This window comes from Amblyomma americanum, chromosome 8 (assembly GCF_052857255.1).
Source record: "Amblyomma americanum isolate KBUSLIRL-KWMA chromosome 8, ASM5285725v1, whole genome shotgun sequence".
In the NCBI taxonomy this organism is placed as follows: Eukaryota; Metazoa; Arthropoda; class Arachnida; order Ixodida; family Ixodidae; genus Amblyomma; species Amblyomma americanum.
In genome coordinates, this window is record NC_135504.1 from 55,690,466 (window position 1) to 55,714,312 (window position 23,847).

Below are 23,847 nucleotides of genomic sequence, written 5' to 3' on the forward strand. Positions count from 1 at the left end.
AAACATTGCCTGTCGCATTGAGGTCTCCCTTCCATCAAATGTTCATCCTGCGCTGTACCGTCTAGAGCACTGCACGAGCTGGGGCTTACCCGAAAGCCCGGGCCGGATACAGCAATTCTTTGCCGGCTTCGCCGGGCTTTAGGTTCCGGGCCCGGGCCGAGCTCAGGCTTGGGCAGTGAATGGATACTTTCACTGAACGCCCGCTTCTTATGTTCTCACGGGGCTAACAAACGCCAGGTCAAAGCAGTTTGACTTATTTTGCAACTATTTCAAGAGTTCCAGCTTATTAATCAAGAATATGTCACACGATACATTGACCGTAAAAACAGATGAAAACAATGCATAAAACACAAAATAATTCAGGCAAAGCAGCCTATATACCATTCCGCATTCTTTAGGCTCATTTCGGCTCTTCGCTAAGCTCTCAGGTTCTAAAGGACTGAAAGTTTAATCGACACAATACTTGTGCTTGACAGCTTCTTAGCTTCAGAAATTGTTATGCATAAAGCAAAAGTACGGCGTTCGCGCACGAAATGGGGAACATTTTGTTTTAATCATTCACATATAGAGTAAAACTAATAGGAACTGCGAGGCTGTCTTTGCTGTTTTGGTGCCAGATTTTGAGCTTTCAGTGAATCTCACTTACCTTCTCCCTAGAACGCGCCTTGGCTCTGTAATGTTCTACGCTCGATATTAACAGGTGTCATATTTCCTGGTAACCGTAATATTATTTCTTCTGTTTCGTGGTGCTCTCCCCGGTTTCCCGGAGCATAGGGGATGCTGCGCGTGCTGGGAAATAAATGCTTATCTCATAGCACCCGTGTGATAAAGTCTCTCTTCGTTCGGTCTGTGGGTTCGTGCTATGCACTTTTCATAATGTATAGCACAATATTTTTCAGGCTTATATATTTTTACTTTCAAACCGTGCCTTTTTTCATTTTTTGTGCCCTTTAATTCTATAAATGCTTTCAAATACAGTGTGATATAGCATTAGCACTCAGTTTCAGCGAAGTGTGGGTCCTGCAGAAGTAGACATTTCCGTCGCGTAACATATCAGAGCCCCAGTGTATGTTCCTGCGCTTTGTTTTTGCTGGATGGACAGAGTGAAGCGACAGTGGGAGAAGCAGCCGTTAGAACGGACGCAACTGAACACCTCGCTGTCTTGTGATCTCGCGTGACTTCTTGCGTGTTGGTGGCCAAGCGACTGCAATGTTACTTGCTGTTTGACATTTGTTTGAGAAAATGAAATAAAAAAATAAACTACCAACTCAGGTAGAAGCAGAAACTAGAGAACTTGAGACCTATACGATAACAACGACGCACTCTTTTACAATTAATAGATAAAGAGGAGGAGGGAAAGGCAGGGATGTTAACCAGAAAGGGGTTCCGGTTGGCTACCCTGCACTGGGGAAGAGGAATTAGGGGACTACAAGGAGGAAGAGAGAAGGGCAAAAGGCATAACACACACACACACGCACAACGCTGTCACAATTTGTCACTCAATCCAGTCGCTCTCAAGTATGCAAAGAGTGACTTGTATGCCTTGAGGGCATTCGACTGCTGTGGCCATGGACCGAGGATCTTTTGCTCTGTTAATGTGCGAGGATCGAGGTGGTCCAGGGCACAGCACAGTGTATGTCGTGCACTCGCAAATGCAGGGCACTCACAGAGAAGATGAGCGATGGTCTCCTCACGACCCCAGCTTTCACAGGCAGGACTGTCTCTTAGTAACAACAATATTTGCGATTCTATAGCGCGCTTAAAACTTTTGTGTTGTTTCGGGCGGGCAACGATAGAGGGCATCGGGCCCGGGCACGGAGCGGGCCAATAATTACGGCCCGCGCAGTGCTTTAGTATCATCTGCGAACAACCTGATCGCACGCTCAGAAGCATGGTAACCCACTCACGCACTCCATGTGTTCTTCGCAGCGGTCGTCTAACTGTGGAGTCTGACTTTCCTGGGGAAGTTCTGCGGTCACTCACTCGGAGGGGCCACGCCACACGGGACAGGCACGCCAACGAACTCAGTCATGAAGCGAAAAACGCCAACGTGCTGACAAGGGCTGAACGCTGGTGGATGCGGGAGGACACCACGGCGAGCCGAAGTCACAGCACCGACGCCATATGGTGCGGCACCGAGCCCCGCTGCGCCGCTACCGCTCTGGGATATTGAAGACTCGGTGTTTCCTACATTCTAAAAACTATTACGCCTGTACTGGAGCAAAGAGGAAGTAACCTGTCCTTTAGCGCACTTCCGGTTTTAGAAAGGATCGCGCTAGAGGACAGCTTGATCGAGTTTTACTGCTTTCTCTTTAGAATGTATGCTCAACATTGATGAGGCGTCGAGGCCAATCCACTGAGCCCGCTATTAATTGACATGCGTACGAGGCACGGAGAAACTTGCTGTGTCGGAGAGGTGGAGCTTTATTAAAGCTACAGGTTCAGTCTATGCCTTTCATCCACTCCGAATAAGCGTCGCTTGTAGTGCCCCTGCCGTCGCGCAACCCCTCCCCCCCCCCCTCCCCTTTCAGGAAGCGAAGTTTAGTCTCTTGGTGAAGCACGATGCGTATGCAGGAATGACTGGTAAAACGGAAGAACAAATGAAAGGGCCTCTAGTTTTACAGCTGCAGCATTTCTGTGTGAGTAAAGTTTGGGGTGGATTAAGGTGTCAGTCGTCTTAGAAGTAGAAATACGCTTTAGAACAGATATATGACGGATATTGAGAGCGCAGGAGAATGTAAGGGCTGACAGAACTCGAAAGTACAGTAAAACCTTGCCTTGTCCAGTTCTGCAGGACATTGTCTTCTATCACGGTTCCAATGTCTGTAACAACCGACCACTGAACTTTTTTATGCTTTGTTGCGTCCGCAATGCGATATCGAGATGTAACTTCTTTACAAATTTCAATCGAACATTGCTGTATTAACCTCTTCATCAATAAAAATTTACACATTATTTATACTATTATGATATGATATTAGCGGCAAAGCGACGCCGCGTCAAGAATGCATCACTCATCTGCCATGATTCTGAAAGGCGCTTTCCTCCGTGATGTCACAATGCTCATCGGCTCCAAACTGTCAGATTCACTCTGATGCATAGCGTTGCGGCCCTGTTTTTGGTTTACCAGCGGCTTCTCTAAATCTTGATGTAGTTCTTCGACGAGAATCCACGTAACAGCTGACACGGGATACAACAGTCATCGAGCAGCCGGTGGATTTGGTCACGACGCCGCGTTGGGCATACATTACTTACTGGTCTTTATTGTGCAGGTAATTTACTCATTTACTTCAATGGCGCTGTTTGACTCACGTGTGATGGCCAACAATGTTATGTGGCACTTTGAAGCGCCCTCTCTTTCTAGTATCGCGATATTGTTCCTCTGGCCTGTCCCTCTTACTTGATGGCAGCATCCGGTCAAGCCCTGGTCCTGCCCCTGAGTAAACAACTAGAGTGGAATTGCTTTCGCCGGTGTTACAAAACTGTGCACCCTTCATACCATTAAAAAGCATTGTCGTCATTTTGCATCAGTAATTATTTCACTCTTGAAATGCGAAGCCAGCGAGTGCAAAAATGTTGATGAAAGTATTGGCTCGGCCATATAGAAACGCACAACTTTATTAATTCGCCTTCTCCGTGTCTTGAATTTCCCACAAATAATTTCGTTTTGTTTCCTTTACCTGTATCTGTAACACACGCCCGGGCTGCCAAAGAAAAATTTGGAATCCAAACCTTAGAAAAGTTCGTTAAAAAGTCCGCAAAGATATAAAACACCCTAGTCCGCAAGCGAAGTTTTAACAGCGATACGCAGTATTCAGCCGATTTTCTTAGCAACCGAAACGCAAGCGGTAGCGAACGCTTGAAGAGTTGTGACTGGACGATTGGTTCAAATATTTATGAAGACAAAAAATATGTAGATGGGAATAGCAAGCAAGGTATTAAAGCAAGATGCGGGCAACCTGTGCGCTGCCAGTCATGTCATGTTGCTGGCGGGATTGGGAACAAAACAGTGGCTACGATGCTTAATGTCAGTTTTTCAACATTGAACTAGAATAAAGTGTTGATGGATAACGCGTTCAGTTCGTGTTCACTAAATTCGTTTCAGAGTTCATACATTATAAAAATGGCTTATAGACTCTCTCCAAAAGATAGTTCTTTTTCTCTATTCATAGTCTATAGGTTGTGTATAGATAAAAAGCTACTAAAAGTGCATGGCCATGAGTGTCTATAGACTGTTTTGTGGGACTGGTAGCAGAGATTGCCTTATGCCGAAGCAAGCGCTGACACGTGGCTCGAACAAAGAAGTGTTCAAACAGCTGCGCCGGGGTCTGGAAATAAAGTTGTCTCTCTCTCTCTCTCTCTCTCTCTCTCAGAAAACATGTGTCCCACGCCCCGATCGGCACTGGATCGCGACTGCGCGTAGGTCTTTTATTCGTGCATAACGCGGTCGTGCTGCCAGTAGTTAGATTCTCCCTGGCGTACGGGCGCGATGGCCTGCCTTCGCCACGGCCACTTCGTGAGGCACTTTTCCTCTCGCTTTCCCGTCATCGCAGCCAGTGCGGCAGTGGTCAGCGACGAATTGCTCGCCAGCCAAGCAGGCCTCGGTGAGTTCCACGAAATGAGTAACTCCGCGTCCTTGGGTTATCTAAAAGGTGATGATCCGCGCTGAAGAGTGATGCGCACGAAACACCATAGGGACGCTTATGTCATCTTAAAGAAAGAATGCGACAGCATTAGGTTCCATATTCGACCTGCTAGCTTAAGTCGCAAGTTTACGCTATGCCGCCACAGTGCCGACATTTTCATGCATCACATCGTTTCCGATTTTTTTGCTTGCGATTCTCTACCTAGGTAGCTGTCTAGAAAGTATCTTACACACAGCCCGGTAAGCAGGTTGTGATGGCGTAACCACCTCATGTGACCTCTGTCCAGCAATCATTAATTTGATTGCCGCGTGCCCCAGTGGGTAGGTGGCTCACAATCAGGTGTCCAGGCCGCCAACTGCCACGGCGGGCAGGTTTTCATGACGTCACAAGGAAACGTGACCTCTATCTACCACTGAGCGAATTTTGCAGCACTGGACATCAGCTTTGATTTTGGTCTGATGACAACTGCAATGCCGTCGAATTTACAAAAGTGGTTTTGTCTTTTTACGTCAATAACTGCATTTTCTCCCATACAATTGTCATAGCCATGGACATAGACGCGGCATGCCGGAATTGAGTACTGCCGAATAGAGCATTGCCCCTTTGGTCCTGAGCCATGAGTGATATAAGGAGCGCCTACTCAACAGACAATACGAGTGGCATATTTAGCGACTACTCACCACTGAACGCCTACTCTTTACTGAGCACATTCTCAAGGCAACCAATTCTGTACTGCTGAGCAGGTGCACTCGAGAAAAATCTGTGCTGATAGTGCCTTGATAAGCAAAACGGCAACTTATTACAACGAATACGGGACAAGTACTTTTAGTTCCCATGCCAGCAACCACGTGCCACATGACTGAAGATTCAGCGTTGGCGTGTTTATATGATCCGTAACGTACAAAGGAAAGTTAATGGCCGAGTGATCATAACATGATTGGCCGCTAAGCTTAGCGGTAATTGCTGGGAGCTCCCCTAAAATTTTGCTAATGGCACATTGAGGAGGGTTGAGAATGGGGACGCTATAATGGGATTGCCTGGACTTCTTCGCCACGACACTTCAACCGGTGATGGCCGTTCGCAGCAAAGAACTAAAAGAGTCAAAGGCATATCATTTCTACGACGTGGAGCTGAATTTTGTGACAGTTCCTTGTTCGGATTATTCCTCAGCTTCCTTATACCCTTTTGGGAGGCCCGGCAGCGTTAAAGAAGCCGTCCAGTGTCATTGCTTGTTAGATATCAGCCTTAATAACTCAAGTGATTGCTTAAAGCATTGTACAGTGGGAGAATGAATTGCGAAACTCGAGAGTTATATATAAATTCCTCAGGTTCTGAAGCCCTCAGACCCAATGAGATGGCAGGTTGACGCCAAAAAGAGGATGGCCAAACGTAAAGAAGAGGTGGAGGAAGAGGAAAGGCAGGGAGGTTAAGCGGAAGAATAACCGCTTCGCTACCCTTCAAGGGGGGGGGGGGGGACGGGTGAGGCTATAAATAAATGAAGGATAAAAGACAGTAGCAGGAATTTGTAGCCACTCGGAAATAGTCAGCAATGGATCGGTAAATGCACAGCGTATTGTGCCGACCAGAAGCTCTCAAAAAGCGGGGCAGTCTTAGAGGCCTTCACCGACGACGATCACCGCGGCCAGTGGCCGAGAATCAATTCCAACAGCGGACATGTATCTATACGCTTTAGCGCATGGCCTTTCGGCGCTGTAGGCAGGGAATTCACAAAGGATGCGGGCTACAGACTCGTCACACCAACAGATGGCACAGGCAGGGCTGTCAGCCATACCTATTAAGAGAGAATAGTGCTTGGTGACTGCTACACGAAGCCACAAGAGGCACAGCAAAGTTGCTTCACGTCGTGATAGGCCGGAATGAAGCCGGAGCTTCAGATCTGGGTCCAAGGATTTTAAATGTGAATTAGTAAATTGGCCTGAATTCCACGCAGCAAGCGTGATGTGCTGCGTAAGTGCGCGAAGCCTGCCCGCTGCATCTCGATATGATCTCGACACAAAATCGCCGTCGGGGACAGCAGTTCGCGTGACCTCGTCCGCTCGGTGATTGCATGCTATGCCGCTGGGTCCTGGTAGTCGTTGGTAGATAATGTCGTGCCCTTTATATACGGCATAGTGATGTAGCTGTCGGATTTCCGCGAGCAGTTGTTCATGGGCTTTACGGCAAGGAGCAGCTTGTAAGCTTTGGAGGGCCGCTTTGGAATCGGCGAAAATAGACTACTGCTGAGGGCGCTGCCGATTATTGGGCTCAAAGGCGACACGAAGAGCAGTGAGTTCTGCACCCGTCAAGAAGTCTGGTGAGCTATCCTAACTCTAATTTCTGTAGTCCCTGCGAGAATGACTGGTAGGGTCCTCTAAGCCGTCGGTGTGGACGTGCACCCGGCATGTGTGGTAGTCATGGAAATATTCAAGAGTGACTTTAGTTCTATCGGCGATAAATCGGTCTTCTTTTTGATGCGAACTATTGGGAGAAACACACGGGGATTGTACAGGCTCCAAAGTGGCGAGGACGGTTTAAAGGTAGGTGTAAACTGCAGCCGTAGAATGGACCGATGTGCACCAATGGTCTTTGTAAACGATATGCGTGGCCTGGTAATAGGAAGACTGGCAGGATGGTGATAGGGAACACGGGAGATATGTCGAAAAGGTCCTCTCAGTGCGTCACCGGTTCGGTAGGTAGAGATTGGATGCTTCTGGGCGATGAGTACAACAGCAGCCGTAGAAGCATATCGCGGCAATACCAGGCAGGTCCGGAGTGCTTGAATGCTTTGTATACTTCATATGTTGGATTTTGTAGCGAAAGCTATATTGGCCACAAGCTCGCAGTTTCACCATGCTCGCAGTCCCACCGTGGTCGCACCTCACCACGTGACGAACCACGTGACTGGTCACAGCACTGCGCCGCTGGCAGCTGCTCCGCATCACGTGAGCGACCACGTTACCAACTACTCCGCCACGACAGCTCAAGGTTTAATCATGAATAAAGGCGCATGTAGTGAATGCGCGCCTTTCATATATTAACTCTTCCGAATTAGATGTCGCCGCGCTTTCGCTGCGTATATCCTGGCCTAATAGACCTAGGCCGTCATCCATCTTTTGAATGTTTTCTAGTGCAGGGAGTATGTAGCGAAGAAATCCCATGAATATAAAGTTGTACAGCTGCATCATCAACCGCACTGACGCTCCCCACGACTTTCTCTCAAGAAAGGCGAGCGCGTGAGGATATATACTGAAAACCACACACGCCGGTCCTGTAAGCATTTCTACTTTAGCAGTAGCAAATGCATTTTATCAGCAAACCGGAACATATTTGTAAACCCCTGGTTGTTTCGCGATGTAAAACGAAATTATTATTTTTATGGGCAAAATAAGCAACGACCAAATTTTGAAGTCTTCGATTAGAGCGAAATTTTTAAGCCTCAGAGGCCTTAATTTACAGCTGTATGTAGAATAGGAGTTGTGAAAAGTTTCCGTAACTTTGCACCTAAGGGTAGACAGCTGGGCTAGTTGGTTCGCATTATTATGGAACATGATACCAGCGCAAGAAACAAGGACGAAGGGAGAAGAAAGAAAACATGGACGTCGGACGTTCGTGTTGTCTTTCTTCTTCCTTCGTCCTTGTTTCTTGCGCTGGTATCATGTTCGATAGTAACTTTGGAGAAAGATATATGGCGCACTTCGAGAACAGCTCAGAGGACATGCAATAAATTTGCCACTAAATGTGAAAGACTAAACGTACTTAGTCTCGGCAAGCTGAGAGGCGTACCCTTGGCTAATAAAAAATCATTTTTGTGCTTCCCCATCCTCCACCTAAGGCAAAGACGTGACAGTGATAGTTTTACCGCTACTCACCCTCAGGCCCCAATAGTGACCGCCTCCCAGGTCTTTTTGAAGAGCATGACCAGAAATTTAGCCGATGAATGCGCTTCTCGGCAATGCAGGTGTTGAGCGAAACTGCTGCGATGCTGAAACCGTAGGCGACCTCATGGGAAGTGCCTAACGGAGGCAGTTCTTGGTTGTGACTTCGGCAGCGCGCATAGCATTCCTCCACCGATGAGCTTCGCCTCAGGCTAGTGGACAGTGCGTTTACTTCGCACGCTACTCTGGTGCCGCGGGTCGCTGCTCCGTTACCTGCCTTCACTCTACCCTTGTACTGCCCTCCTCCTGCACTCTCGCTTCCCTCCTCACGCTCTCTTCGCTATCGCCGCCTTTGATCTTCCGCTGCGCTCCACGTTCGGTTGCGCCAACGGCGGTCTACCTCTGTTTATCTGCAGGTCTACATGTTCATTTCAACACGTCCAGGTCTGCGTCTGCAGGGTACATAATCAGTTCCAAATTTACAGGTATACGTCTCTGTGTGTACATCTGCATAATAGCTGCATGCTCACTCCTATTTGAGGTCTCCCTCCCCAGGTCTCTATGTCCAAATCTACGTGTCATCGGGGATAGAGCCCGGACGCGCAGCCACTGGTAAAAATGCATCCCAGCATCACCACAGTCAGCTACTAACCCAAAAATAGCATGCTCATTTCTTGCGCCCAGGGGCGCTTGTCTGGAACCGTCTGCCTCCACTGGCCCTGCTGCGACATTTAGCCGAAACGATGAGGTGACATGCTTTCGCGCTTCCCGGCGTATGGCGCTACTCTGGTACGGCGCCGGAAAGCTACATTTATTTTTGGATTTTACCAGCATTGCTTCGCAGATCAAACCGAAGGTTTCGGACACCAATCCGCGGAAATTCTCGGAAGACTGCCCCTTGTAGCTGAAATGGACGCGACGCGTTTTTTGCAAGCGCTCTTGCGTGCTAGGCACTTATATACCCGATAGCACATTTTGAGATCTACGTGTTCAGGACTATACACACATCCAACGTTTTGTGCCTACATCTACGTCGCCAGGTATATGTCTCTAGATATTCATCGCCAGGTCAATATGATCAATTTTATATGCGCGGGTCTACATCTTCAGTGTTACAGGCGCCGTGGCGAGAGTGCTAAGTATACTCGTGTAAGGGGCCGGCGTCACCGGCGTCACGTGTTTCTCGACAATGGGTTAGCAAATAAGAAACCACCGCTTTCAGCGCACTGTTCCACGAGCTTCGAGACATGTCCAGCAGCAATTTATTTCTCACTGAAAGTGCAAGACCCACAAAACGCATCATAAACTCAATTTTGTAGTCAGCTCGGCGGCTTACACGATTGGTGTAGCAGTTTTCATACATTTAACTTCAGTAGCTCGCTTGTTATTCACATCCTATTTTTATTGTATCGAAAATGATTTGAAGCAATCGTCGCTTTATAATCATTCATCAGGCATTCGCTGGCATTCTCAGTTCAGTCGGTAACGAAATTGGTTGATAACTGCGTATCGCGCTTAAGACTTCGTTTGTATAGCAGAGCGCGGTATATTTTTGCAGCCACAGCTTTTAAGCGTTAATAGCCCATTCCTGGGTTTCGCGTCGTATTAGCCTGTCGTTGTCTGTCGTAACCGCCAGCGCAAGAGGTGGATGCGTTGCCATGGGATCCACTCGTCTGTCGGTTGCCGTGTAAGGAAAAAGGTATCACGTGAGCGTAGAAATGCGTAATCGGTGGGTAGTTAGCACAGATACGATCCGGAAAGTGATTCCCGTGGAAGGAAGAAGGCATCGGTAGAACGGAGGAATCTTCAACCGGATGTCGTTACCGTGGAAGGAGGAAGGTATGACAAAAGCGTAATCAGGTGCAACCGGTCGTCGGTTGCCACGAAAACCACCACCAGGGTATTTACCCTGAAAGGACGAGGTGGGTCACCATGAAAGGAGCTTTATGGGCAACCAGAGGCTGGTTACAACGGTAACCGCCCGGAAGGTGCTTACCGTGGAAGGTGGAGGGTGTGACGAGAGCAGAAATGTACCCAACCAGAGTATGATTACTATGGAAGGAAGAGGCTATGGCTAGAGCTTGAGACGGGGTAAATGGGACAACCAACCGGAGGGTAGTTGCCCTAGAAGGAGAAGGAGGGATTGCGTGCAAGGAGGGTACGCCGAGAAGAGGAGGTTACGGTGAGAGTGTAGGAAGGCTTACAACGGTAGCCATCCTGGACTTTATTACCGTAGTAGGAGGTGGAACAGTATGACGAGAGCAGATGAATGTAGCACAATCTGGTGTGATATTGCTTTGCAGCGCGCTGCTCCAGCAGAGGACTGTCGGCGACGCTGAGCTCCTAGAGCGGCGGTTTGGAGAGCAGAACTAGACGAAAAACAGCTATGCGCGGAAAACTATAAAGAGCGCCCTAGACGCAAAAGGCGCCCGTGTGCTCTGCGATGTCACAGCACGTTAAAGAACGCCAGGCGGTCGAAATTATTCCAGAGACCTCTACTACAGCACCTCTTCGTTCCTTTCTTTGCTCACTTCCTTCTTTATTCCTTTCCTTGGGGCGTGGTTCAGGTGTCCACCGAGTTGTGCGACAGATACTGCACCATTCCTTTTCTTCAAAAGCCAGTTTTCAATTTTCGCCCTACAGCTATCCAGATATGAGGTCACTCTCATATTCTCTAGCACAAACTATCATAAAATACAGGTACTTGAACAGCTTTCACTTGATCTCGCGTTAATCAGTGGTAACAGTCCTATAAATTTTTTGCGGAGCTTTTCAAGGTACTTCTTCTTGGCTGACACTTGATCTCGTGTTAACCAGTGGTAACAGTCCTGCAAATAATTTTGTGGAGCTTTTCAAGGCACTTCTTCTTGGTCTAGACTACAGTTATCTCTAGCCGAGTGTGTGTGTGTTTTTGTGTGCGTGCAATAGCTAACGGTAAACGAATAAAATACGTGGCTCGTAACGTTCAGGTTCTGCGCTGTTTTTACATTTATGGACAGCCAACTCGCCGAACGAACTTCACAGCCTTAATGAATGAGTCTTGACGCGGCGCTAATTGTCATCGGCACAAGGGCACGTATGTCCAAAGACTGCGGCCATAGTGATTTTTTGTCAAGAACTAGGCGTTTAAAAAGCATAACGTAGCGAATTATGCTAATGTAGGGGTATGCAATAGATTGGTCGTAGCGCGATGTCGTAGCACATGGTAAAACAGTTCGCATACGTTCGGAAAACGACGTCATGCGAATGTCAAAGGCGCTCTCAGTGCGGAGGCAAGATTATATAGAAATATACATGAAAGAACACTCAAATAGCCTGTTGAAACGATCTAACGCTCGTTCGCGCGACCTGGAAGCAGCTGGCGCATGCATGCATCCCGTTATCCCAGGTGGCTGCCACGTCATGATAGCGCCTACTTCTACACAAGGGCGCTCGTGGCATACTGCATGGTACATACAGCGTGTGCAATCGGTGGGAGCCAGGAAAAAACGAGTAATCGCGGCCGAAATGTCAGCCATCCCCGCAGCGATGAAAGGACGGTGGCTGCAGCCGCCCCGAGCGTACTTTCGGAAGCTATTGCTAGGTGGCTTTCAGTGGCGCCGTCATAGGCGTTGTATGGGGCATATATCTGCAGGACTACACGTTCAGTTCCACATCTCCAGGTCTACATCTCCGGATGTACTTAATAGTTCAATTCCAGCCTGGACGCGGTGCCGTATTGCCGGCGCTCCACGGAGCGCCTTTCGTGCGCACCTGGGGACGTATTGCGCGTGCGCGATGAAAGCGTTAGGCGGCATAGCGTTTCTAAATACTACCTAGAGGAAAAGCTGGCCCCACAGTCTATCCGATTTTCTTAAAAAGCACTTTATCCACCGCATGAATACCGGGAAGATGAGGTTTCGTACTTGGCTTTGCGTGTGTTGGGCCAAAACCGTGGCTTCTGCCTCGGAATCAGCAGCTGCACAGCGATGATCTCCTGTCTGCGCAGGGTAAGTTATTTCAGTAGTGCGTTTTTCACTTCAATACATTTAATGTAATTGCGTTAGGCTGGTTATGGACAATTTCACAGCAATGCTTCGAGGCTTGTAGCGAGAAGAGTCGAATTGTTACGACCGAATCCACGTTTTATGCGAAGAGTCGTATCATTACGACCGAATCCACGCTTTATAAGAATAGCCGTATCTTTACGACGGAATCCATGTTTTATGCGAAGAGTCGTATTGTTACGACCGAATCCACGTTTTATGGGAAGAGTGGTATTGTTACGACCTAATCCATGATTTATGCGAAGAGTCGTATTGTTACGACCGAATCCACGTTTTATGCGAAATGTCGTATTGTTACAACCGAATCCACGTTTTATGGGAAGAGTCGTATTGTTACGACAGAATCCATGTTTTATGGGAAGAGTCGTATTGTTACGACTGAATCCACGTTAAATGCGAAGAGTCGTATTGTTACGACCGAAGGCACGTTTTATGCGACGAGTCGTATTGTTACGACCGAATACACGTTTTATGCGAAGAGCGGTATTGTTACGACCGAATCCACGTTTTATGCGAAGTGTCGGATTGTTACGACCGAATCCACGTTTTATGCGAAGTGTCGGATTGTTACGACCGAATCCTCGTTTTATGGGAAGAGTCGTATTGTTACGACCGAATCCATGTTTTATGCGAAGAGTCGTATTGTTACGACCGAAAACACGTTTTATGCCCAACCTTAGGCAAGCCCAAATACGAAACGTAATCTTGTCTGCATTCCTGCGCCTCTCCTTGGTGTATTAAGTGCACTAGTACTGCCTGTTTTGCTCCCAGATAGTATAGAGAAGTAAGGTAGGCAGATCCGGGAAGCGTCTGCTGCAGCAAGTCGCTGGCACACCTCGAGATGAAGCGAACTCCGCTTTTACGTTGCAGACGGAAAGCGTTGGCGGTACCAGGAAAGTGTGTGCATCTGCTCGAATGCTGCTGCCACGGTTGTATCGGCTTCGGCTTATAGTGCCTAAATCGACCTCATAGGGAAAGACAGCTGCGATAACAACTTCGTTTTGGAGCGTGCCGAGGCTGTGTACTCTTATGATGCCACTTAGCTTCGATATTTTATAGATTCGAGCACTTTACGGGGTGTCAGTTATGGGGAACATCTTTGTTCGCTCAAAGTTCAACGCCGCGAAGTGTTTTTAGAGCCCGGGTCTCAGGCGCTCGTTCGTGGGTTAACTTGAGGCCCGTCGCTGTGGTCGGTGTATGTAATCGAGCCAAACCTTAGATAAATAAAAAAAATGAAGTTACTTATGTCGGCTATGCCAAGGTATACATAGCGAGAGGTACGTTTCCCTGGCTGAGCTTGTTGTGGACACTATATGCTTAGCAATGTGAGACATTTTGTGCACACATCTTTTATTCATTATGCTTGACAGAGACGAAGACTGCCCGATGATCTGCGAAGTAGCATGAAGCGGTCTCAGTTTTGTCGGTACATTATTTCGATTTGGTAGAGCCTTTTTAGTGTACAAGCTCTAAAATAGCTCCCCATTGTGTAGTCTGGACATGAGGTTCCGAAGCTAAATTAAAGTCAAACTTTTCTTTCATGCACTGAATAAAAGAGTCCTGTTTCCTGTCGAAATCACCCAAAGTCACACACAACTGTGAAACCGTGCCGTAGGCTGGTATACACTTGGCAACCACATCAATCGCCTGCTTGACAGATGTTTCCGGTGCCACGTAGACTCCTCGGATAATAACGCCCCTATGCGGAAGCCGAATACAGCAGGCTTCACCATTAATCACCGCGATCGAAGGGAGGTGTCTGACGACGGTGATACCTCGTTTCACGTACACACAGACTCCAGCGTTCTTATTTGGTTCAACCCAACTGCCAGGCGACAACCTCAGAATCGGAACAGTTAATCTTCTCTTCTCTATATCGCCGTTTAGCAGCAGCTGATTCTACTTCTCTGCATGCATGTCAAACGTGATACAGAGGCCCACTACATCTCCGCCTTTTATACGGAATCCTGCGCATGCGATGCAGGGTTCAGGTGATAGAGCAGCGTGTGGCGAGGCTGCGACGAAGAACGCGTCGCAGCTGTGGGGTCTCTCTGGTTACCATGGTATCGGCGCATGCCCATAATTGCTCATCCGCGTGACGTCACGCTAGGCTTTTACGGCGGAACGGGCGCGCGGCCGCGGCGACGGCGAAGTGCACGCCGCACTTTGCTTTTCTTCGGTTGCCATGGTAAGGGCGCATGCGAACAACTGGTCTCTCCCGTGTACTGCGAAATGCTCGACTGGTAGCCCAGTGTAGCTCTCGCTACAAAAATGAACTTCACCGCGACTGGTATTCAATCCCGCGGCGCCGCGAACACACCAGCTTCGCTAGCCACCGCACGAGGGCACTTAGATGTCGCGGCAGCCGTGCACGCCTCGTGTTAAACTGCAGCACGCTACCGCTCTGTGCATTGCACATCTTGATCTTCTTCACCCAATAATGCTCTCGGATGAAAATACACATTGTCGCGCGCTGTGTATTGCACATCTTCGTCTACATCAACTAATATTGGTATCGAACTAATGTCGCTAGACGTGCCGACGACCCAGCAAAGCAAAACAGTGAGCCTGCAGAGACTGAGAGCACTAGGATAACGCGGCAGCCAGTCACGCTTAGCTTTAAACTACAACACACACTCGCGCTGTGCATTGCGCACCGTCTTCTTGAGTTAATGTTGCTATCGAAAAAATACTGTCGCCAGGCGTGTCGACGACGCGGAAAAGCAGAACAGTGAGCATACAATGACTGAGAGCCTGACAAAACTGCACTCAAGTTTCGCGTTAAGGAGAATAGTAATCATCTTGGCAATTTTTTTAAATTCTTCAATTCAGCTTTGGAAAACATCAAGAAGGCGGGCATTCAGATTCGCCGTTATTACAGGCAGAAGCCTTATGCTTACCAACACTGCAGCCTTAGTGTGCTCGTTGATTCCAGGGGCCGATATTTTTTTTTAACTGCGCATGCAAATGGCACTTTGGATATTTTAATCGAAACTTCAATTTAAACCTCACCACATCTTCAGAGCTTCGTAAAGTGTTGAGAGGCTGGAATCTTTTTTCATAAATGCAGCGTCGCACGTTGTCACATTTTCACTGAAGAGTTGACTCCGAAATTGACGCGATCAGATATTCCGTCAAGCTGCGTGTCTCTAGCCGAGTAAAATTTTGTTCCATAGTCTTTCTCTCGCTCCAAACTGTCTGAACTTTCGCATGGCAATAAAGAAAATGCCGTGTAAACGGCATGTGGGCTCGAATTGAAGCTACCCCTTTAATGTAGGGGTAGTGGAGCATCGTCTGCAAAAGCCATTTGCCTTTTTTCCCTTCACCTCGGACCTCGTTTGTCGGAAATAAAACTTGAATCTATCTGTGCCGTTTCGCGACAACAGGCGTGAGCATATTCAGTGGCATTTCATTTCCTTCTCGGCTCCATGCAAAAAGAGCAATGTCAACACGGTCGGACGACGAAAGGGTAGTTCATTATTCTTGTTGCAAATAACATTTGCACCGAGCAGTTCCGGTGATGACAAGTACACCACTCACAACTATCAGCTGTGAGCGAGACGCCATATTGGGCTTCTCATCACGTGTTATGTTATTACAGCCGGAAACGCCTGCCTTAAGGCGCGTTGATACTTGTCCAAAAATCTTGTGAGTGAATCTGCTTCGATCGCCGGAAAAAGCTAGGACGCGTTTTCATAAGCTGACGCCCGGGCGAGGCGGAACCGCCGCGCCGCTGCTGTTTCTCGCTTTTCCACACACTACCCGGCCACCACGTCACCGCTCGCGGCGCACACAGATATGGTTATAAAAGAGCATAAATCGATGCTGTCGGTGTACCATAACCGTATGCACGCTTACGTGCGTTAAACGCAGGCACATTCCCATTTTAGTTAAGCGCATGCAAACAGACTAACAACGAAAACCCAGTCTAGTGGAGCCATCTGTTCGTCAGGATGGGAACCAGTACTGTCAACAAAACCGACTCTCCTCTTAAGCCTTGTAGCGGCAGAAGTGTCATTCTAAATAAATAAAAAATAAAGCAAATCTATCACATATACGTTTACTTATAGGTGAGGTGAGACGAAGCGAATGAAAGCTGTCCCATTTACGGCCAGTGAACGAGCTGAAAAAGGCAGCAACAACGACGAATTCGTTCCGAGGCGAGGGGTCCTGCTTCGAAGGGCGCCGCAATGTATGTTGCGACGGAAATTTTCCGGCGGCGAAAGTCGGTCCCGGACCTATCGGCCTCGCCGCGCTGGTTTCCACCCTGGTCGGCGTCAAAAGTGACCGAATCCGCTTCGCTTGCCGGATTCTTAGATAAGTGTGAACACGCCTTTCAGGTTGCTTTGCGTGAGCTTAGCAGAAGGCATGTTCACTGCATCGCAAATCAAGAGCAATTTGGTGGTGCCAGCGCGCTGCAGTAGACGACGTGCTGGAAAATCCCGCTTCGGCTCTCACTCACCGCTACACAATAGTACTCAAAGCTGCCCGCGAGAGACCTACCCGGAGCGCCGGCGGCATGGAGCTGTGTTGAAGCTAACATAGGACGGCCGTGTAAATTATCAGCTGAATCCGTTAATGTCAACAACAGGCTAATTTCTTAATCTGCAGGTCTACGTAGCCCATTTGACCTGGTGGCACGGATAGTGCAATTTTATTTGACCAAGTCAATGCCTCAAGGTTTACGTGTCTAGACGGACATGTACCTACGCCTACACTTACAAGTCTACGTCTCAATGCCAACTTGTCGAGTCTATAAGCACAGGTCTACATCTCTAATTCTTCATGTCCTGGTCTACATGTACGCTTCCACATGCCCAGAACTACGCTATGAAGTCTCCGTGTCCTGGTCTACATGTTTTGGCAGTTCAGAACCACTTAGGCAGCATTGACTGTCGGTAGCAGCTGAACGCGGTATCTTTACCTAACGACGTCCTACCACGGTGGCTGCACCACTAAATAACGTGCAGGAAGTTTCATGCCTTAAGCAGTCGCTTCAAAGGACCCGTTTGTTGCCCCACGAAGCTGTTGGCGCCTTTTGCAATGTATTGTTTGTTCATGCCAACTGGATTATTAGGCATGCGTGCATTCCAAACGCGGGGCAGCAACGAGAGGATAAGGTGCTATTTCTCGCCTGACTGTTCCCAATTTTGAATCCACAGATGTGCTTCGTCGTGGAGGCAACGCGGCAGACGCGGCGCTCGCCATGTCGGTCTGCATGCAGGTGCTGGAGCCCTACACCACAGGAGTTGGAGGGGACTGCTTCGCTCTGTACTACGACAGCCGGACAAAGAAAGTGCACTGTGTGGACGGGAGGTTAGTGCTGAACAGTACTGTGGCGGTTAAAGGGTGATAAGAGCCGCTCGTCTTTGTCATCGCTTTGTAAATCGACTGCGAAGAAAAGGCGCGAGAAGCTTTGTTAGCTTTAAATGAAACGTAAAGAAGGCAACTCATACTCGAATGAAAAATCAGGGTGATTTTAAATTGGGATGGTTCAATCTGAGCTCACTCACCTTCACTTCAGATGTGCGGACACCATTTAATAATGTCGTTGAAGGGCTCTCCACGGGATATCATTTTTTTATTTTCTTGTTGGCACTACAGTAGTCTACTTCGTGTTTAATTTGGCGCCGATGGCTCTTCTGGGTTTAGCACTAATTTCCTGATCACAAAGAACGTACAATGGTGTACGCGGAAACAAGACCCCGTTCATACCCCGCCGTTACCGCTCTGGTAAAATTGTTATCAGTTACTACTTAGTTACTACTTTACATGCAGAAGCACCTCCTTTTGTAAAACATTTGAAGCCCTTTACGAATCAAAGATGAACAGCGAACTCATTACGTACATTTTGAGTTTGCAGAAAATCACGACCTCTCCTGAACGAAGGCAGCCGCAATGACAAAAGAGAGAAAAAATTACAGGCTGCGACTTGAACCATTCGCGAGAGCTGTTTTACCCATTCATTTTCCGCCCCGTCTCCCTCTCCTCTTCTTTTTTATTTTTTGTTGCCCCATCTTCCTTTTCATAAGCCTCTTTTCTCCCTTGGCTTGCACACTGGCTTGCCGATTTCCGTGGCAACTACAAGCCGGTTTGAGTTACTCGACGGCTCAGGCCGGGCTCCTATTAACGGCAGTCGCCGCAAATGTTTTGTTGGCTAAAAAACCGAGATCGAAAAGGAAAATAGAACCTTACTTTGATAGAGAACGATAATATCCCGTGTTGTGCTTTGCAACCAGAAAAAACTTCTTGTGTATTTACGGAACAAGACAAGGTCTCATTTGCTTCTAAATGTTACGCTCACGGAAATAATTTGCCTTCTGTAAGCGCAACCCGTTCCCAGTTTAAGATTTTGTGCTTCCGCGTGAACGTGTGCTCTTGGTGAACTCAGTTCGCCTTATCGTACGGATCCTAGCGAGGTGACAGCAGAATCGTACTCAGAAATTCTGAACGAATTGTTTTCAGCGCGAAGTTGTTTGTGAACACTTTGTCCTTCGCAAATCGTAAAATTGCACTACAACGAAAAAGATGCCCGCAAATTTCTCCTTAGGACGCCTCTAGCTTTCTGCATTTCTTGTGAAAGACGCTCCCCATTGATTTTTATGCTAGTCTTAATTACTACGTGCCAGAGCAGGACAGGCTTTCAAAGCAATGCTCTCGCTACGTATCATAATGTTAGACCACTGGTATGAATATGTCAATAAGACTATCTTAAAATTATACAGCTTACTCACCATACTTGTCAAAAACACACCCGATTGCTTTTCTATAGCAGTCTTACCTACTGGCTGCGAGCGCAAGACGAACTTTTAAAGCGGGCTTTTCCTACGCATATGAAGGTTAGACCATTCCCATCAGTATGTTCATAACAGTAGCTCACAATTTTCTACAGTGGCCTGACAATTGAAAGCGATGCCGAAGAAATGTGGGCTTCGCTAACTGTGTCAGCTGCGGACTGAACATCCACACGAAGTGACCGTACCCAGCAGCTCACGAGCGATAACGTTCTCTCTGGCCGGAGGCAGGAGATCATCAGTCTTCACTACGTGTTCAGAGAGGATATAAAGCGACCTGAGTGGTGCCGCATTAGAAACACGTCATTTCGGTGGCTGAATTCTGGGTTTGGTGCGCGCAGGTCGTTCATAACCAAAAAAAGAGAGATGAACGTGTATGAAGTCTTTGACAGCCAATAAACGCGGTGCTCGGGAAATAGAACTTAAAAGAGACGCAGCTGCAGGTACAGCGACATCACACCGCGTGCATTAAGACCGTAAGCGAATGCTTCTTAACCGACACATTCATGACGGTGGTTACGCGAAAGAGGTCGAAAGGTATGAGTCCTTCTTAACAGCATATGTGAACCGTGTGTCACCAGCGGCGTAGCGTTGGTTTCAAGCGAGCAAAGGGAAATGAATGCTCTCAGCTCTTTAATCGAGAAGACTTCGGCTTGTGGCAGAAAAGCTGGCCAAGAAATTTTTATTAATACCGGAACATGTACAGCGTGAGGCAAAATGCTGGAAATAGCTGAATGGTTACAACCAACTGAAGAACAAAGCGGATCGAAATGTTTGTCAAGACGCGTTTCGTTAAGTGTCATCTCGCAGTTGCAGCTAAGAGGGCCGGCTGCGTCGCACTGAGGCTCGCACCTGACCGCTGCGACTTTGAGGAGACACTCAGGAGTACTTCATCTATTTTTCCTTCCTAATAAAAACCACTTGTTTGGTTCTCTATGGCTACATATATTTTAGCGATGTTTGTGTCACAGAAATTAAGAGACTTACTTATGCCCCAGAAACTTGTGTCTTAATAAGAAAAATATTTTCCCGCCAGACTTCAAACTCACGATGTCAAGGCCGACAAGGAGTGTGTTTTAAACGATGGGAAGTAATGGACGGCGTACCGGAGCGTAGACGGGTGCGACGTCACCAGACCTGGTTCGTCTGCGTGAAGACTCAAATTGCCAACCGTGGAACCCGGTGCACGGAAAGAGTTCGAGATGAGCGAAGTGGGAGTCATAAGCCCCCCCCCCCCCCCCCCCCCAGTCGCTACTGGCAAAGACAAGAAAAGATTCGAGAGCTTTAGCAATGGTAATTAAATAGAAACGATTTTTAATTATCAACCAGCAGTTTGGAAAGAAGAATCCCACAGGGAGCCCTGATAGGTGCAGAATTTCGCTAGCCGCCATCCAGACTGTTCGAGAGTTGCAACAACTTTCCCATGTGAATCATGAAAACAGGAAGCAGAGATGATATTTCGATAAACCACCTAAAAAAAGAATGCCTCTGATATGCAGCGCAAAAAAGAAGTAGAGAAGCTGATGCACCTAAAAAAATTGAGATCCTTTTAAATTGCTCACACATGTGCAGTTGTGGAGCTGGCGCGCTGTTCTAGGATTCGTAGCAGCGGAGAACAAAAAATAAGCACGCGGCACCACTATAATTTTAATGGCCATCGTCTGCTTATCGTGCGACACAGTGAGGCATTAAATACACGAACAAAAAAGAGACCTCTCCTATTCCGGTAATTTTTCTGGCATTTCAAAAACATGGTGCATTTTTGCCGTTTTGTCGACGTTAATTAGGCATCTCGTGATATGGGTCGGTAACAACAGGATATATAAGAGGAGTCACGAAAGCTGGTTCCGCTGCGAAATACAACCTTAACTAAGTTTTGCTCTGGTTCGTGCGCTTAGAAACTCTTTCCTTAATTCACACCCCATGCCCCAGAACACTTCTGAAATGAAAATGACTGTTGCGACGTTCCTCCTGCCGAGAAATCCGCGTTTCCAGAAACGCAGTGACGAAATCGATGAGTCGGGGTCGTTGGATTAGCGTACTAAATATCTGGCGAATTAGCAGCATTCCGCGTTTCCTTCTCTTCACGTTCACCCCCACAAAGCGTTTTTGCGTATATATCAGTCTTTAAGCGGTAATAAAGGTCATCTGTTAGTCAATGCCGCCGCGGTGGCTCAGTGCTTATGGACAGAGGCTGTTCACCCGAGCGACGCGGATTCGATCCGGGCCTCGTTGGTCGCCTTTCGATGGTGGCGAAATACTAGCGACTCTTCTACTGTGCGATGTCATTGCACGTTGAAAAAGCTCAGGTGGGCGAAATTATTCGGAGCCCTCCAGTACGGCGTCCCTCGTAGCCTCAGTCGCTTTCGGACGTGAAACCCCATAAGTTAAACCAAATCAGTTTTCAGGGCATCAATTAGGCCATCAGTGGGGGCATCGATCAGGGCATCAATGCTCGAAGGTGTGATGAAGGATGCAGTAATGATTAAATTAGTGGAAAAAAGGTTGTTTGTCAGCGTTATGTGGTGTCTTCCCTGGGTGTTTCTCATGTTCGTTTATCTTCGCGCTTTGAAGAAACTATCTCAGATAGAGCGTATTTACCATCCATGAGCCTTCTTGGAGTGTGTTGCGACTGTTTTGCAATGTATTTTACTTCTAATCGCTGCGCAGAAAAGTATACAAATGGTGAGGTTGTTAATTAAAAAACTGCGTAGCGAGCATGTTTCTGGGTATTAGTGCGAAATGTCGCTAAATACACTCTGCAAGCTGATGGTCGCCAGCAGCCGAGGCGACGGCACACATACCGAGCGGCCACTGAGTGAAACACATCACTGAAGTGACGTTGTCGTCACTTCCTGCCGAATGCATAGCGACTTTCACTGAGCGGCGTTTGGAGCTTTGTTCTTGTCATAGCTCTTACAGGTGTGCAGGGTTTATTGTCCCGACGTCTCACGTTAGCTACGAGAGACGTTGTCGTGGAGGACTCCGCATTAACTTCGACTACCTGAAATTTTTAACATACTCTGACCTCGCAGGAAACATGGGTGTGCTCTGCATGTCGCCTCTATCGATATTTGACAGCCATATTATTACTTGAAATTCCATAAATTATACTCAGTGTTCCCTATTCCAGGCTCTACGTCACCAGTAGCCAGGACCCACTGCAGTATGTTGTCACGGCGAAGTCCAAAACTTAATTTCCATAATTTTCCTGCCATGAAAAGCGTGACGTCATTCCCGTGGCCTAAACCATCGGTAGCCAGGAACAAAGGCAGATGACTAAAAGAAACGAAAACGAATGAAACCTTGTACAAATACGCCCCGAAGTGGTGTGTTTTCAGGGCAAGGTCCAGAACGTAATTTACATTTTGTTCCTGCCACAACATGCGTGACGCCATTTCGCCCCGTCTACGTCACCGGTAGCCGGAGCCAATGGCAGATGAATTAATTAAACGAAAACTAAGCGAAATTTTAGAAAATGCTGCCCCGGGAGGTCTTTTAAGGCTATCGCCAGCATTACACTTTTGAAGTGCTGTGTAAATTGACCATGTTTTCTTGATTTGTCCATGCCAGTGGCAGGAGCCCAGCTGACCTGACCCTGGAGCAGGTGCAGTGCCATAGCCGCGTCGAGGGCCCCCTCCTGAAGCGCGCAGTGGGCCTCTACGCGACGGTGCCAGGTGCTCCGAAAGCTTGGTTTTACATCGCAAGACGCTTCGGGTCGGGAAAGGTGGGTGCGGAAAACTTTAGGCGCTATTAAACACCGTTAGAACATGGCAGTAAAGAACAGCACACATACAGACACCAGGACCAGAGGACCAACTATGTTACTTTAAAACTAACTGCATTTTTATGCGTACTTTGTAAAGTGGCATGCAATAATATTGGAAAACAGTTGTGGTACAGTTTGCTACGGAATGCTTCGGTCGGTTATTTTTTCATTGTTTCTTGTCATCCTCATGCTACATAAACACTGCAGTCCGCGGCAACTCTAAGCATAGCCGGTGGTTAGTGTATGTGCTTGTAGACCTTACACTGACGCCCAAAACTATCCCCGCGTTAAACAAACTTTATTTGGCACATTAATTTCGGAAGTCTGCTGTTTTATTCTATTTTTTGCAGCAAAACGTAATACAATATTTAAACACAATGCACACAAGCCTGCCTGGACTGAATAAATATCGCGTCGTTTGAAGAGTGATTATCTTCATCAGCCGATCTGCTTCCACTTAGGACAAAGGCATCTCCTGTATTCCTCGTATTAAAGTTGTCCTGTGCCAGCTGCGGCCACCTTACCCTCGCGACGTGTACGCGTGATCAGAAAAGTGCTTATAGAATGCAGGCTCATTGGCCTAGCGCTGTATTCTGCGCCAATAGTTGTGAGACAAGACATGACATCACTGTGACTTCGGGAAACAGACAAGCCCTGATGACTGCCAAAATGCAAGTCTGCTTTTTGAAAATTGGTTTTACAATGCTGAGCAACTGC

The 23,847-nt window shown here is 47.7% G+C and overlaps 1 protein-coding gene across 1 annotated transcript in view; it reads left to right on the forward strand.

Annotated features, from left to right (window-relative positions):
* Positions 1-4,489: 4,489 nt before the first annotated feature.
* LOC144102398 (glutathione hydrolase-like YwrD proenzyme) overlaps positions 4,490-23,847 on the forward strand; it is a 39,650-nt gene continuing 20,292 nt past the window's right edge. Inside the window, exons 1-3 of the mRNA XM_077635679.1 lie at positions 4,490-4,604; positions 17,730-17,883; positions 22,935-23,088. Coding sequence (XP_077491805.1) covers positions 4,490-4,604; positions 17,730-17,883; positions 22,935-23,088 — 423 coding nt within the window. The remainder of the gene's footprint in view (positions 4,605-17,729; positions 17,884-22,934; positions 23,089-23,847) is intronic.